Source organism: Mus musculus, chromosome 7, assembly GCF_000001635.26.
Source record: "Mus musculus strain C57BL/6J chromosome 7, GRCm38.p6 C57BL/6J".
Taxonomy (NCBI): domain Eukaryota; kingdom Metazoa; phylum Chordata; class Mammalia; order Rodentia; family Muridae; genus Mus; species Mus musculus.
The window spans coordinates 30073250-30091001 of NC_000073.6; the positions used below are offsets into that span (position 1 = coordinate 30073250).

The 17752-nt window shown below is 47.3% G+C and overlaps 1 protein-coding gene across 1 annotated transcript; it reads right to left on the bottom strand.

Moving 5' to 3' along the window:
* Nucleotides 1-4087: 4087 nt before the first annotated feature.
* Zfp566 (zinc finger protein 566) lies at nucleotides 4088-17261 on the bottom strand. Its single transcript, NM_152814.2, has 4 exons — nucleotides 17039-17261; nucleotides 13851-13910; nucleotides 7842-7968; nucleotides 4088-5369 (listed from the first exon to the last, which is right to left on the bottom strand). The coding sequence occupies exons 2-4, from the start codon at nucleotides 13857-13859 to the stop codon at nucleotides 4345-4347; spliced, it is 1161 nt and encodes a 386-aa protein (NP_690027.1). The 5' UTR covers nucleotides 13860-13910; nucleotides 17039-17261; the 3' UTR covers nucleotides 4088-4344.
* Nucleotides 17262-17752: the final 491 nt, after the last annotated feature.

Here is a 17752-nt window from a genome sequence, read left to right on the forward strand (position 1 = left end):
CGAGGCTGGCCTTGAACTCAGAAATCCTCCTGCCTCTGCCTTCCAAATGCTGGGATTAAAGTGCTGGATCATCAACTTAAATACCTTTCGTTCCTATATTTTTAAATTGCCAGAAAATAAATAATAAAATGGTTGAGCTGGTATGTGCCTATATTCTTATCACTTTGAAGGCAGAAGAATCACTCAAAAGTTTGAGGCCAGCCTGAGTTACATAGTGAGTTCCAAGCCAGCCAGGGCTATATAAGACCTGGTCTCAAGTATATAAAGTAAACGTGATGGTTAAATTTCTGATTAATTGATCATCTATAATTATATTCTCTAATGCTACAGCTTGTGGAAAGTTAAGCCTTTCAGTAAATAGGGATAACAATGAATACTAAGCAGTGACTAACGAAGGCACAGCCCTACCCTGATAAAACAATGAGTCAGGTGGTAGAATCACTCCCACATGGAACATGCTATATAGCACATAAACATGATTAATTAAAAAAAAAAAAAAAAAAAACTCGGGGGCTGGTGAGATGGCTCAGTGGGTAAGAGCACCCGACTGCTCTTCCGAAGGTCCGAAGTTCAAATCCCAGCAACCACATGGTGGCTCACAACCATCTGTAATGATCGACTCCCTCTTCTGGAGTGTCTGAAGACAGCTCAGTGTACTTATATACAATAAAAATAAATAAATCTTTAAAATAAATAGATAAATAAATAATTCTTAAAAAAAAAAAAAAACTGATCTCAGGCAGAACTTGCCATCTCATGAAATAAACTACTGATTATGATTACTCTTGGGGAAAATAAGGTCAAAAGGTGTTGTTGTCTTATTTATGTTTAAATCTTCCATGAGAAAACACACCTGTTTTATTTCTAGTTTTAAAATTAATAACTTTCAAGCCAGAGAGATGGCGCAGTGGAGTTTGCTGTGCATTCTCTGGGAACCACATGGGAGAAGGAGAGAACCAATTTCCCCTGTGACCTCTACACCAGGGATGCTGTACAAACTAAAACTTAAAATAATCAAATGTGGCCGGGCATGGTGGCGCACACCTTTAATCCCAGCACGTGGGAGGCAGAGGCAGGCCGATTTCTGAGTTCGAGGCCAGCCTTGTCTACAAAGTGAGTTCCAGGACAGCCAGGGCTATACAGAGAAACCCTGTCTCGAAACAAACAAACAAACAAACAACAAAACAAACAAAGAAATCAAATGTGGAGCTGGACATGGCAGCACATACCTTTAATCTCAGCACTCACGCTGGGAGGAGAGGCAGAGGGATCTCTCTTGTGTATGAGGCCAGCCTGGTCTACATGATGAGTTCCAAGATAACTGAGGTAATGTAGAGAGACCCTGTCCCTCCAAAAATCAAATAAATAGATAGATACATACATACAGATGGGGCTTAGGAGATGGCTCACTGGTTAGGAATACCAGTTGCTTTTACAGAAAACACAAGTTCATTCCTCAGCACCCATATGGCAGCTTATAAACACGTATAACCCCAGCTCCTGGTGATTCGATGCTCTTAAAAGTCAGAGGTACACACACACACACACACACACACACACACACACACACTCACTCACTCACGAAGACACTCATACACATAAAATGTCCAAAACATGGTATAGATATGCCTAGGAACAATGTCCATCAGGGGCACATATTTTAGCATGTATCATGAAAAAGAATATCTGAAAGAAACAAGGCCCACCAGGAGGCTCCTAGAGTGATTTATCAGTCACACAGTGTCAAGGCAAGAGTCCTGGGATTGCTACATTTTGTTGTTTTGTTTTTTCCAGGCAAGGTTTCTCTGTGAAGTAGTCCTGGCTGTCCTGGAACTTTCTAAGTAGACCAGGCTGGACTCGTGTCTCCCATGTGTCACCGTGACCTGATTGTCAACTTGAGACTCAGAATCACAAGGCACGTCCTCTGGGAGGCTGGGGCTGGGGCTGGGAGAATGGGGCATTTTCAGACAGTTTACCTGAAGTCAGAAGAAACATCCTAAATTTAAGAAAAAGAAAGGGGTGGGGCCTGGGATGGAAGAAATGGCTCAATCGTTAGCATTTACTGTATGTACTTCCAGAGGACCCGAGCCATTCCTAACACCCACATGGTGGCTCAAAACCATCAGTGTGCACATAAACACGAATACAATGGTGCACACATGCATGCATGCATGCATACAGGCAAAACACTCATACACATAAGAATTTTTGTAATCAAGCTGACTACAGGCATTCCATCTTTCTGCTTCCTGACTGCAGACTCCATGTGACCACGTACCTTTTGCCATTCTTGTTCTGCCAACCTGTATCCTCAAACTGTGAACCACATTGAACTCCACAGCAGGAAAGACAGAAAGGTAATCTCAGAGCCACAGGAAAAGGCTTGCAGAGGAAAAGGGCTCTGCTCCAGAGACCTGATTGGCTTTCAAATAAGCCCACAAAAGGCAGACTCCAAACTCCACTGATAAGGACCTAACAGCACATAAAAACATGGGCTTTCATCTTTAATCCCAGCACTTGGGAGGCAGAGGCAGCAGGATCTCTGGGAGTTCGAAGCCAGCTTGGTCTGCAGGGTGAGTTCTAGGACAGCTAGGGCTACAGAGAGAAGCCCTGTCTTGGAAAACAAAAAACAAAAAACAAAAACATAACACAATGCCCTTCTCACCACCACCAACAAAAAAATGCTTTCCAAAGGTCATCAGGTCATCTTGTCAAAGTCAGCATATTAACTGATCTCAGGACTCGAGAGACGGCTCAGCAGATAAGAGCACTGGCTACTCTTACAAAGGACCAGGGTTCTGTTCCCACCACTTACATGGTGGCTTAGAACCACTTGAAAACTGTTCCAGGGACTCCAGTCCTTTCTTTAGGCCTCCAGGACACCAGGCACACAGCTGGTGCACATACATGCATATGTGCAGGCAAATCACTCAGGCACACAAAATAAAAGAAATAAAACTTAAAGAAAATTGCTCTGGTTAGCGCTAGACGCTACTTTTCCAGAAGCCATCTCCACAAGGGGTGTCAAGAACAGCAATTAGGCCGTGCTCACGTGGGCTTTAAATGATGTATAACCTCCTGCTCCTAGCACTCTTCCGTAAGTGCGTTATCCTCCTCACAAACCACCATACAACTCGACTTACTAAGGAAAAAACATCTTCTAACTCTCTTCTTTAGGTTTTTCAAGACAGGGTTTCTCTGTGTAACCCTGGCTGTTCTGGAATTCTCCCTGTAGACCAAGCTGGCCTCTGCCTCCTGAATGCTGGGATTAAAGGCGTGCACCACCACCCAGATAAATTCTTTAACTCTTAATCTTATTACAAGTGACTCTTTGCTGGGATGTCAGAAAGGCGATGCTTTCTTAGCCATCTTTACAGAGGTTAACTTGTGAGCCACCAAGATCCTACAGTCACGGCAGGACCTGACTATGACTCTCCCTCAGCGTCACCCAAACTTCTCTTATCCGAACTGTAAGAATCTGACTGACTCTCCCCTAGAGATACCCACACTTCTAGAAGTGTGGTTTAACCCTTTCTCTCCTGGACTACTTCCTATCCCTGATAAATCCTTTCTGCTCGATACCTGGTGCCCCTGAAGTTCACTTCATTGTTGATGCTGGAAATCTCAATTTGGTGTAGATGGAGGCCTCTGGAAAGAACCCCCCCCCCCCCATAGCTGTTAGTGTGGATCAGTGTTCCTATTGCCAGTGAAAGACACTTCAAGTTGTTTTTGTAAGGCATTTTGCCAAAGCAACCAGTGACGTGTAGCTCTTAGTCACCATGCTCAAAGTTGTTCATGAATATGCTCATAAAGACTCAAAGAACAAGCCACCGTAAAACCATTAAGAATACAGCAGGCAATAACGGCGCACACCTTTAATCCCAGCGTTCAGGAGGCGGAGGTAGGCAGATCTCTGAGTTTGTAGCCAGCCTAGTCTACAGAGAACTTCAGGACAGCCAGCGCTACACAGAGAAACCCTGTCTCCAAGATACCCCCCTCCAAAAAGGAAAAAAAAAAAGTTAATGACGCAATTATGAGAAAAAAAGGAAAGAACGAAAACCATAAAATTACACTGCCACACAGATTGTTACGTTTAAGATCAAAGCATTGTTTTCTGTTCAATTATTTGCCAGACTGAATAATCTGAGTCAAAAGAAATACAAGCTGTTACTAGACAGCTTCCAGAATATACTGCATTCATAGGGTGCTTCTCCAATATGAGTTTCTCTTAGATGAACAAGTTTGTCAACAAGTCAACTGTTTCGACATTCTCCGGTCTAGAGGGCCTCTACAGAGTCTCTGACAGTTCTGAGTCTTCCCATACATCATGTATGTGTCGGTTCATCACCAATATAAGTTCTGATGCTGAATAGGCTGTGAGTTATAGATAAAGTTCTTCCCACCGTCCTCATCTTCGTAGGCTTTCTTACCACCATGAATTCTGTGATGACTGATGAGTTGTGAACTCTGAGAATAGGCTTTCCCACAAATCTTACATTCATACGGCTTCTCTCCGGTGTGGATTCTCTGGTGTCTGGTGAGGTCAGAACCCGACCGGAAAGCCTTCTCACACTCCTTACACTCATAGGGCTTCTCACCGGTGTGGATTCTTTGATGTTTAATAAGTTGGGAACTCTGACTAAAGGCATTGCCGCATTCCTTACATTCGTAGGGTTTCTCTCCGGTGTGAATTCTCTGGTGTTGAGTGAAATTTGAACCGCTACTAAAAGCCTTCCCACATTCTTTACATTCATAAGGCTTCTCGCCAGTGTGAATTCTCTGATGGCGAGTAAAATTTGAGCCACTACTGAAGGCTTTTCCGCAGTCCTTACACTCATAGGGCTTCTCACCTGTGTGAATTCTGTGATGCCGTGTCAGGTCTGAGCCACAAATGAATGTTTTCCCACATTCCTTACACTCAAAGGGTTTCTTTCCGGTGTGAATTTTGTGATGGTGAGTGAGCCCTGAGGGGTGTCTAAAGGTCTTGCCACAGTCCTTACACTCATACGGCTTCTCAGTGGTGCGAACGATCTGATGGGTAGCAAACCGGGAGCCATGCTTATAGTGTTCCCTGTTTTCTTTACTTGCACAATATTTCTCTTTATTCTTGATAATCTGCTGCAGCCTGAAGGATGGGCACTGACTGAGAGTGGGCACGTCGTCACGGTTGATGATCAGTTCGCTGAACTGTCTCTCCTGAGATCCGCGCTGTCTCTCACGGTGGCCATGCCATTCCCGGGCACTGCTGAGACTGGAGCACTGAAGGTCCTGTCTCGTGAGCTTCCTCATTATCTCCCACTGCGCTGTCTCTATCTCATACAGCTCCTTCTTCAGGAATAACTTCTGGGCCTCACATCTTGACTCCAGGACTGGGGGCGGGGGTGGGGTGGGGGGAAAACAGTGACTCACATTTGTATTGTTTGGGAGATGTGATATAAGCCTGGGAGAGCTAAAGTGACTTTTGAGAACAAGGTAAAGGTCAGGAAGGCACAGTGGCAGACATCTGTAACCTCAGGACACAAAGGCAGGAGCACCAAGAGTCCAAAGCCATCCTAAGTTTGAAGCCAGTCTGGGTTTTATGACACTCTGTATTAAGAATAAATTTTTTTTGTAAAGATTTATTTATTTATTATATGTAAGTACACTGTAGCTGTCTTCAGACACACCAGAAGAGGGCATCGGATCTCATTACGGGTGGTTGTGAGCCACCATGTGGTTGCTGGGATTTGAACTTCGGACCTTCGGAAGAGCAGTCGGGTGCTCTTACCCACTGAGCCATCTCACCAGCCCCAAGAATAAATTTTTTAAAAAAATTTTTTGAGGCTGGAGAGATGGCTTAGTAGTTAAGAGCACTGGCTGCTCTCCTGAAGGACCCAGGTTCAATTCCTAGCACCCACACGGCAGCTCACAACTGTCCCTAACTCCGGTTCCAGAGTACCTGGCATCTTTACACAGACATACATGCAGGCCAAACACCAGTGCACATAAAAATAAGTAAATCACAAAAAAAAAAAAAAAAATCCAGCCAGGTTTGGTTGCATACACGTTTAATCCCACGTTTAACTTGGGCTGCAATGTTACTTCTGTAGTCCGTCACTGAGAACTGTACAAGTTAGAGAAACAGTGAAAAGTCGTTAAAAGTATGGGTGACGGCACTTAGGAGGCAGAGGCAGGGGGATTTCTGAGTTTGAGGCCAGCCTGACCTACAAAGTGAGTTCCAGGACAGCCAGGGCTACACAGAGAAACCCTGTCTCGAAAAAAAAAAAAGTATGGGTGAATTAAGGATGGTATGGCCCTTCTGAATAAAACAAATAAAAACCTAGTTAAGAAAGCAAATCGGTAGAATTGCAGGTCGGTGGTACAAGGCTTGCTTAGCAGGCACAGGCCCTGGCTGATCCCCAGCAGGAGAGGCTTCAATGGAGAAGGAAGGGGGAAGTGGAGGAGGAAGGGGGAATGGAGGAGGAAGGGGGAAGTGGAGGAGGAAGGGGGAAGTGGAGGAGGAAGGGGGAAGTGGAGGAGGAAGGGGGAAGTGGAGGAGGAAGGGGGAAGTGGAGGAGGAAGGGGGAAGTGGAGGAGGAAGGGGGAAGTGGAGGAGGAATGGGGAAGTGGAGGAGGAAGGGGGAAGCAGAGGAGGATGTATCTTTGTTTAGGAAAGGACACATTCCAGTGGACAGCAGACAGCGGATACAGAAAGAGGCTGCTAAGACGTATCAGAATCCAGACGGGGCTGCTGCTCAGGTCACAGTCCCTGCAGTCCCCTCTCCCTGGCCTCACAGGTATTCGCAGGCACCCTATGGAAAGCCAGCAGCATTCCCTTGGAATGGCCCTTGGGTTTCTCATCTGGAGATGTGAGTTTGGGGGCTCAAACACACCAAAGGATCTACAGGGAGCCACACTTCTCTTCCCTGACTGCCTGGTGAGAAACCAGAGGCCCCGTCTTCAGGCTCTTGCTGACTCTTCCCCCTTCCTCAGAGATCTGTAAGCTGGAACCAGACTCTGTCACTCCTTAGAGCTCACACGGTGCTGTCCGTGATGCTGGGGCCTGGCGTCTCCTTAGTCTCAGCCATGCTGGTGTCTGTCTGTGCATGTGTTAATAGCTCTTCTAATAAACTTCTTACACCCAACAATCCATCCAGACCTGCATCTAAGATCTTTCAAGAACCTTGGAAGGAACTGGATCCAAAGCATGCATTACAGGAAAGGTGACAGAAAAGTGAAGAAGATCCAGAAGGCCTTTTGTAACTCCACGCAGCTTTCTCTTTTTTTCCCTTTCAGGATTTTTTGTTTTTGTTTTTGTTTTTTTAAGGTTTTTTCGAGACAGGGTTTCTCTGTGTAGTCCTAGCTGTCCTGGAACTCACTCTGTAGACCAGGCTGGCCTCGAACTCAGAAATCCGCCTGCCTCTGCCTCCCAAATCCCTTTCAGGTTTTTAAAGACAGGATCCCACTATAGCCCTGGCTGGCCTAAAACTTACAGAGCTCTATCTGCCCCTTCCTCCCAAGCACTGGGACTACCAGTGTGTGCCAACATGCTCAACTATTTTTGGCTCTTCTTTACTTTTCTATTTTTACTTTTTGAGACAGGGTCTCATGTAGCCTAGGCTGGCCTGGAACTAGCTGCAATCCTGTCCCGGCCACCCAAGTGCTGTAATTACAGGCATGAGCCACCACACTGAACAGCTTCCCGTTGTTAACTCTACCATACCTGAAACACTCTGGGACTAGGAGGTAGACGTCCGAAGGCTTTTTCAAAAACAGGTAAGCATCCTGAGGACACTCGGAGGAAAGGAGGAAACAGCCCCACCAAAGGGCAAATCAGAGGTAGTGTGGACAGACATCCTTACCCATTGAGAGCAGGTTGCTGTAATTCTCCAACATCACATCTCTGTACAGATCTCTCTGCTCCTCAGTCAGGCACTCCCACTCCTCCTGAGAGAAGTCTATGTACACATCGTGGAACAGCACTGACACCTGGAACAATACCCACATATTGCCTGATTAACAGAAGGGGGCGGAAGAGAAGGAGGGGTTGCTTCTATTATGTAGGAAAAAACAATAGAAAAGGAAGAAGGCAGAACTAGCTAAATGCCGTGGGATTAAATGTCTGAAATCATAGGGAAGGCCTGTGACCAAACCACTGTGCCCCTGTGGCACTGTTTCCTCCAGACTAGGCCACCTGGGCTGGAATGAACTCTTCCATTATCCACAGGAAGCTGGGAAGGCACAGACCCAGCCGGGAGGACCTCTGCGCTAAATGACGTACACAAAGCCTCATGGCATTCTGAGACAGCCAAGAGTAAAATCTCAGAGTAGAGGAAAAAGAAAGGACATCAGAAGCATCCGGAGAGACAGCAGGCTATGTGAAGCCATCAGACATCCAGAGAGACAGCAGGCTATGTGAGGCCATCAGACATCCAGAGAGACAGCAGGCTATGTGAGGCCATCAGACATCCAGAGAGACAGCAGGCTATGTGAGGGCATCAGACATCCAGAGAGACAGCAGGCTATGTGAGGGCATCAGACATCCAGAGAGACAGCAGGCTATATGAGGCCATCAGACATCCAGAGAGACAGCAGACTATGTGAGGCCATCAGACATCCAGAGAGACAGCAGGCTATGTGAAGCCATCAGGAAGTACTGGGATTCTTATGACTTCTGGACACAAGAAACAAAATAATTCAGTACCCAGTGGAGAAAAATAAACCCAGAAGTCTATAACTCAACTATCTTTTGTTCTGAGCGTACACTCTTAGATGTACAAGGACTCAAGTACAGGGTCCCGGGGAACTACTGGAGGATGTGGTCACCAAGACGAGGGCGTAAACCAAAAACGGCATGGGATGCAGGAAAGAGTCACACGTCAACAGGAGACTACCAGAGGAAAACCCAGGGAAAGAATAAAGTTTCAGGAAAGCGGTGGCTTCTAGAAAGCAAACAGAACTTTCTAGAAGGAACAAGGACACTGAGGGATGGGGAGGGAGTCTCTATGTCCAAAAGATGACGATGTTTGACCATATAGAAATGCACTAGCGGGCTAGAGAGGCTCACGGGTTCAAGGTACTCGCTACTCTTTGAGTTTAGTTCTGAGTACCCACAACCATCTATACTGTAGTTTGAGGGGATCCAATGCCCTCTTCTGGCTGAGTGCATATGGTGCTGACAAAAACAGGGGGGAAACATTCACGCACAAGAAATAAAAACCATGAAACTCACTGACAATTGTGTGGCAATGACATCATCAAACTTGGGGTCCACGCCCTGTGCCCAATAAAGGTTCAGCCACCCATCCTCATTTTTTTCTCCCCCCCCCCGCCCCCCACATCCTCATTTAAATGAGCCAAATCAATAGTAATAGTATAATGAGGTAGGAAAAAAAAAGAGTTATTAAACATGACCACCAAACAGAGAGCTGTCCTGAGACTGAAGGTTAATAGGAGGGCAGAGAGAGGATATGCACATCTAAGCAGTCTTGGTCAAGGCATGGTTCCAACCACCACTGACCCATTACTATCTGGGCTCCGGGCTCATCCCCTTGGGTACTCTTGTAAGTTGGTAGATGTAAATTCTCTTTCCAGGAGACCAGTTCCCCCTTTGGCTGGGACCTTTCCTCCCTGCATGAGATAGGCGGGGGTGTGGTAGACGCCGCCATTTCTTGGACCCCACACTTCAGTAGTCTGATAGACCTCTGACTCAGAGATACAAGGATCTGGAACATCTTCATTTCTGCCAAGCCAGTAAACAGTAAATATCAGAGATTTCAGATCTAAATAGACCAATAACTAAGAAAATGGAACAAGGACTAATTAATGGAGCTGAGGGTAGAGGCAGATGGATCTGTGAGGCTGAAGCCAGCCTGGTTTACAGAGGGAGTTCTAGAACAACCAGGGTTATACAGAGAAATCCTGCCTTGAAAAACAAAACAATAAGCAAACGATCAAAGTAATTAATGTACGGGGTGTGACCACGCAGGGCAGCAACCACGGGTTTGAGGCCAGTCACAGTGAGTGAGAGCCCATCTCTAAAACAAGGAAGAAAACACAAGTTCCTTCATTCCAAGAACTGGAATAGGGCACGCACCATGGTGCTCAGACCTGAGACTGGAATATGTTACAATCAGGTACCCCACACAATGTTAAAAAAGTAAATGTTAATATTGATAGATAAGTAAATGAATAAGCCTGGCTGGGGAGTATATAGACTTTGAATCTCAGTCTCAGTGAATTCAATGTCAGCCTAGTCTACAAACTGAGACAGACGTGTTTAAAATAAAAGGGGTGGGGGCTGGAAAGGGGACAGGGCAGACAACTTGTTATATTAAGTGTAGAGGCATATTTATTTCAAATTACATAATAATCTTAAGGCTAATATATGCCAGCAGGGCAGTGGTAGCACACACCTTTAATCCCAGCACTCGGGAGGCAGAGGCAGGCGGATTTCTGAGTTCGAGGCCAGCCTGGTCTATAGAGTGAGTTCCAGGACAGCCAGGGCAACACAGAGAAACCCTGTGGGGGGCGGGGGGAGCCAATTTCTTGTTCACCTGCTTGTTTGGGATGAAATCTAGGAACCCAGGGTCTTTTCAGGCTAGACAAAGTATTTTACCAATAAGCTACTTCCCAGTGTTTGGCTTTTCAAGATGGACTCAGTATGTACTTCAGGGTTCACCGTAGTGCAAGCTGGTCTCTATCATCATCCTAAACGCTGGGATTCAGGTTTGAGCCAATGGACTCGGCACATATGACATTTTTACCTACCATTAGACTTTTAGGTTAATATTAATTTTTAAAGACTTCCCTGAGCTGGGACACAGCTCACCTGGCAAAGTATTTGCCCAGTAGCTATGGAACTCTGGGTTCCATCCCTAAAGCTCTATATAAACTGGGCCTGGTGGCACACGCCTGTAAGTGCAACACCCAAGAGGTGAAGAAGGCAGGATTAGCCCAAGGTTATCCTCAGCTAAATCATGAATTGGAAGCCAGCCTATAAAGACTCCATCTGAAAACAAACACACACACACAAAAGATGTCCGCTGTCCACTCACTTCCGTCTAGGGTATGAGATGCCCCTGTACACACCAGACCAGACTGAGAAGGGCATTCAGAGATGGGGACAAATAGGTTCCATGGGGCTCCTGGCCAGCCAGGAACTCCAGGGATGTTACAACTCTTAGAAAAGAAGAGGTTTGGGTGACCATAGCCGGGGACCCGGGACTCTCATCAGCTACAGCAACAGTGGCAGAGGTGGCAGCTGCAGCTGCAGCTGCTGCCACTCTAATGTGAGCCTCTGCAGGGGGCAAGAGCCTAGCCATCCATGTGGGTCCCCGATTCAGTGATGAACAAACTCTTGCCCAAGTGTTACAACTCAGAAAAGACACTCCTCCATGAACTAACCTGTGTGCTTTTTCCATGTGGACAGGGATTGAGGGAGTAGATGTTTTCTATCCGTGAGTTTGAGAGGTTAGTGGTGCTCTATTTCCACGGGGAAGGACTCTGGCTGCTACATTACAGGACAGACTGCCCACGGTCCTCTCGGTGGGGTGTCATGGCTGCAGGACTGGTACAGAGATAGGAGCAGCCACTCCTGCTGCTCTCAAATCTCTGAGATTCCTGGAGTCTGAGCTCACTCACTGTTACCAGATCCTATGCCTGTCTGATGGCACAGCCACTTGCCCTACAAAAGGTAACTTTAGCATGGAAAACTGGTATTTATAAGCACCACTGCGGACTTGTTACTTGCCCCTGTTACTGAGCTTCAGGAAAATGATGGAGAAAGATGCTGCTTAATACAATGGTATTGGTCTGGGAGCTCAACAGTCGAGAACACTCTGGCTGTTTTTCCAGAGGACCCAGGTTCAAGTCCCCTTACCAACAATCCCAGAGGATCTGACACCCTCTACTGGACTCCGTAGGTATGACACACATGGGATACACAACACCCAAACAGATAAACAGATTTTAAAAAAAGAAGAAGAAAAGCTCAATGACGTTAGAGTTAAGGTTTCACAGAGCTTTGACCAACCAGCAGTCATACTTCCAAACCTAAAGGCTCATAAACCAGGAGACACAGATGTTCTAAGACTAAAACTGAGGTGGGGGGCTCCGCATGCTGCAGCTGCCCCCGGGCACCCTCACCGGCACACTCACCATGGGTGGACCCCACGAGCTAGCCAGCCGCTGGCTGGCGGGCATCCAGGAGGTGCATCCACCAAGGTGGACAGCCTCCCATGGGAGGGATAGGGGAGTGGGGGGTTGCAGCATTGGCTGTCTTGGCCCTCAGGCCGGACAGTGGCAGCACAGGGCCCCATGTCTACTTCTAGAGTCCCCCTGGGGCTGCAGACAAAGAGGCAGGGGCAGATGACGATGGCCCAGTGAGAAGGCCAAGGGATGGTCACCGTCAAGTACGACAAGGAGCTAAGGAAGTGGCTCAACCTAGAGGAGTGGGTTTTAGAACAGCTCACGTGACTCTACGATTGCCAGAGCTCAAGACAGATGTGGATGAACTGTTGGATATGGAAAGCGATGATAGCCAGGCTGCTAGAGTCAGGGAGCTGTTAGTTGACTGTTACAAACCCGCTGAGGCCTTCATCTCTGGCCTGCTGGACAAGATCCGGGCATGCTGAAGCTGAGCACACCCGAGAAGAAGTGAGGGTCCTGACTCAGACGACCGTGGCTCCCACAGGACAATCGCTGCCCCCAACCTCGTAGCAACAGCAAAACCGGGGGACCCTGCAGCCAGGTTTGGTGCCATGAGCAGGGATCCCCATGTCCCTGCCCTCAGTTTTCCATTTTGGGGGTCTTTTTATTGTTATCAAACTGATAGGATATTTAAAAAAAAAATACTGAAACTGAGCAAAAGTATCACACTTATTTTTTCTTCTTCTTTTCCTTGTTGTTAGATTGAAACAGGATCTCACTGGGTAGCTCTGGAACTCACTCTGCAGACCAGGCTGGCCTTGAACTCACAGAGATCTTCCTGCCTCTGCCTCCTGAGTGCTGGGATTACAGGTGTGTGCCACCACTCTTTGGTTGTGATCCTAGTTGGACCTAACAGCTGGACCATCACTCCTGCCCCCAAAGCTTTTTCAGTTTGTCTACTAGAGACTCTTTCCTTTAGAGCAGCAGTTCTCAACCTGTGGATCACAACCCGTTTGAGGTTGTAACAACCCTTTCACAGGGGTCACCTTAGATCAAAAACCACACATACGTTTATGATTCATAACTGTTGTAAAACTATAGTTATAAGGTAGCAATAAAAATAATTTTGTGGTTGGAGATCGCCACAGCATGAGCAACTGTAACCACGGGCTTTTCTACCCACATCCCAGCTCCCCGATGACAACTCGGAGACTTATTTATGAGTAAGGGCCTAGGCCATGAGCTTGGGCTCGTTCTCTGACTAGCTTGTAACTTACACAACCCACTTAAACTAATCTATGCTTGCATCCAACATCCTCAGATCCCGGGGCAAACCTCCAGCTCTGACTCAGCGTTTCAATCGCTCTCCTGAAACTCCCCCCTTTTACTCCCTCCCTCTTGCTAACAGCACATCAGCTTTTCACTGCTGGGCAACGCTTCCACACAGTGCACACGTGGTTATCCCTACAGGGAGCTGTATTAAAGGGTCACAGCATTAGGAAGATGGAAAACCACTGCCTTAACAGGTAGCCCTTTGCCCATCACAAGGACCCTATCATGACTGAGCTACCATGGCTTTAGAGCAAGGTGAGAGTCTATTTATACCGAAATGGAAGGTTCCTTGTTCAACACCAAAAAAAGCACCAAGTTGAAGAAAGCAGACATGTATCTGTACTAGACACAAAATGATTGTATTCGAATACAAAAAACCTATGCCTCACCTGAGCCATGGCTTTGATGGTGACAGGTCCTCTGTGCTGCTCTTCTGGAACGGGGGAGAACTGGGGGAGACAAAGAACAGTGAGACCCCACTTGACTCAGTACACACAGCAGTCATTCCCCAAGTACTCACCCCACACTTTGAGGGGTCTAAAGTGGGAAGAACAGACAGATATCTCAACATCCCTAACTTCAGAGAGCCAGGCTCTGGAATGGGACAGGAGGGGTTTGGGCAATATGGCTCTTGGGCACATAAGCACACACATGAAGATATACTGAGAGGCCAAACCTACTCCACCTTGGAACCAGCCTCCATCTTAAAGAGAAAAAAAAAAAGCCTGAGAACTTGACCTGCAGCAGAACCCAAGCTGCACCCACATACCAGGAAGGACCCCAGGGCTTGTCCTTGCCCATACCCCAGAGTTACTCCCTAGCTACTTCCTAGCAACAGTTAATCAAAGATTAGTCTGGTTATTTTGGGTGTACTTTCAGCTTGTTTGTGATTATCTACAGTCTTGCTTCAGGGCACCCACCTGTCGGCTTAATAGCCTTTCTATTAGATGTTTGCCAGACTGGACACCCCCTCCCTCCCTCCCTCCCTCCCTCCCTCCCTCCCTCCCTCCCTCCCTCCCCTGCTCCTATTTTCCTATAAAAACTTGTCCTGCTGAGGGCTCAAGGATTCTGTTGTGACAAGGCTGGGAGGGAGGAGAGTCCAAGTCTAAGCTTGTAATAAAGAGACCCTGATGGCCTTTTGGGGTTCATGACCACTTCCTGGCACAACAATACAATTCTTGTATAGGGTAGATCATGATACAAGTGTCTGAATCTCAGCACTCCCGAGACTGAGACAACAGCACTGCCGGAGGCTTAGACCACCCAGGCCTTCACAGACTGACTCACGTCTCCCTCCCACCTCTCTGCTTCTCTCTCTCTGGTTTTGTGAGAAAAGGTCTCTCTACATAGCTCTGACTGTCCTGGCGTTCACTCTGTTGACCAAGCTGGTATTGAACTCACAGAGATCTACCTGCTTCTGACTCCAGAGTGCTGGGGTCAAAGACCTGCACAACCATACATAGTTTAAAATTAAATCTTTTATTTTAAATCACATTTTAAACCTTTTTTGGGGTTAGAAGAGGGTGTGGGAACTGAAGCTCCTGCATCCTACTGTAAAGGTAATTATAACACATCTGCTGTGGAGGCGCACGCCTTTAATCCCAACACTCTGGAGCCAGAGGCAGGTGGATCTGTGAGTTCAAGTCCAGGTTGGAATACAGACTAAGTCCCAGGCCATCCAGGGCTATTCAGTGAGACTTTGTCTCAAAAGAAAAAAATTAAAACAGACATGGCAGAATGTTTATAAGATTAAAAGTTAGAAATACTCAAATGTCTACTATTTGATGAGATGAATAAGTGCCATATACTTCAGATGAATTTTGCAGATAATGGATGGAACTTGAGAACATCATCCTGAGTGAGGTGACCCAGAGTCAGAAAGACATGCACCGTATGTACTCACTGATAAGTGGACATTAGCCATAAAGTGCAGGATAACTAAGCTATGATCCACAGACCAGAAGAAACTGGGTAATAAGGAGGTCCAAGGGAGGGTTTGAGAATCCCACTCAGAAGGGGAAACTAAATAATCATCAGAGATGTATGGAGAGAGGAAAATGGGTAGGAGAGGGGGTGAGGATCGGAACAGGGATGGCGATCAAGTAGGGAGGGCGAGAGAGGGCTGGGAGAATGGAAACCAGCGGTGGGAGGGGGGGCATCTCTGGTGACTAGCTAGAGCCTTGGGAAGGAAGAGGCTACAGGGAGCCTATGGGGTGACTTTAGCTGAGACTCCTACTAGAGGAGAATTATAGAGACTGATGGGGCCACCTCCTGTACCCAGGCAAGACTTCCAGAGGCAGGGGGACGGGACATCAATCCACTCCAAAAATCTTCAACACAAAATTTGTCTTGTTTATAGAAAGTGCAGGGATAAATATGGAGCAGAGACTGAGGGAACAGTCATCCAATGACTGCCCCAACTTGAGACCCATCCCATGTGAGAGAAACTAATTAACTCTACTAATGATACTCTTGTGCTTGCAGACAGCAGCCTAGCATAACTGTCTCCTGAGAGACTTCACCCAGCAGTGGATGGAGGCAGATGCAGAGAGCCACACTCATCAGGTGGAGCTTGGGGAGTCTTGTGGAAGAGTATGGGATAGAAGTGAGCAAGCCAGAGGGGTCAAGGATACCACAAGAAGACCCAGAGTCAACTGACCTGGGAGCATGGAGGTTCACAGAGCCTGGGTCACCAACCAGGGAGCATGGAAGAGCTGGACCTAAGCACACTCCCCACCCCACGCCTACACGTTTGTAGCAAGTGTGAGCTTGGTGTTTATGTGGGTCCCCCTAAGAAGTGGAGCGGGGGTTGTCTCCATCTCTGTTCCCTGTCATTGGATCACCCCCTACTTCGACTGCCTGATTGTGCTTCCTAGACCTGCTGGGACTAGGTGCCCCAGGGAGGGGTGGTACCCAGAGGGACTCTCCTGCCCAGAGGACAAGGTAAGGGGGAGATGGAGGGAGGGATTTGTAAGGGTAGGACTGGGAAGCGAGGAAGGAGGGTGGCTGAGATTAGGATGTAAAGTGAATTTTTAAAAGTAAACATTAAAAACAGTTGGAAATACTCATATGGCTACCCTTAATAGTCGAGATGTATAAATGCTTCAGATCCTGAAATATCAAACAGCACAAAGACTCAGTTAAGCCGCTATCCCACTTAACACGGGGAAGTCCTACACAGCTGTCCAAATAAACAAAGTAAAAGACAAAGAAAAGCATGATAGCTCACAAATGAACCTCTAAAATGAGCAAAGGCTAAAGAAGAATGCACGCAAGATACACATTCAAAACTTCACACTCACAACCCACACACAGACCCACAACAGAGACACTCGGCTATCGGAAACCTACCTACGAGAAGACAGGACTACCTACTAGGGGCTCAAAAAGTAACTTAAGCACAACTTCACTTTTACCACACAGAATCCACAGGTATCTGCGCCTGCACTGTGCTGCACGTGGTCACAACATCACACAGTCGCACGCCCCTACAGAGACAGAACACTCACCCAGTCAGCAGCTCTCCACATCCACACACAATGCCGCACGTGTCCCCAGCTCGCTCCCTCCCACTCACCAAGGGGTGGTGGCCGCCACGGTGTTAGCAGAAACTGATGCTCATCACCAGTCCAGCCCCTTAGCGCCGCGATCACTGTTCACAAATTAGCCGCACAATTCCGACTCCTCTGCCGCACAAAGCCCAGCCTCGGCGTTCGCCCCGCCTCCTCCCGGGTTCCGCACCAAAGGCCTTCCTTGCAAGCTGCCAAAGCCCTGCAATCCTTCAGTGCACCTCCCCTCTTGCCAGCAAAGCTCTGAAGTCACGCCAGGCGCGTGATCTTCCCGCGAGAAGCCAGGGAGCCCTCTGGGAAATGTAGTCAGTCCGAGGGAACGCGGCAGACAAGATGGCTCCCGATGGGCGGGGCTTCTAACGGTCCCTCAGTGTGGTGGACGAGCGGAGGACACCCCAAATAGAAACGCATCCTCAGGATACATGGAACCCTATATCAGCTTCCACTACTGCATTTAAAATCATTCAAAAAAGTTAGGAATCTGTTGATTTCCCGGACTTTTGGTATTATCTGTAGAGGATAGACTGCATCAGGAAAGGGGCGGAGAACTGGTAGGGGGCGGAGTGTGATTTGCATAGTAAGCATAATCATGCGGCTGAGACTTCTAGTAATATAATTCAGTGCAATACGAAAAAAAATATATTGAAGGGGGAAAGTTATCTCAATTTCTCAGAGAGCTAAGCCTTTGCTTGGCCACCTCTAGCGGCCGAGTTTCCCCCCGC

Coding starts and splice junctions, on each gene's coding strand:
- Zfp566 (NM_152814.2), bottom strand. Junction 5,370..7,841: donor CAGCAACCTGCTCTCAATGG/GTAAGGATGTCT, acceptor CCCCGCCCCCAG/TCCTGGAGTCAAGATGTGAG.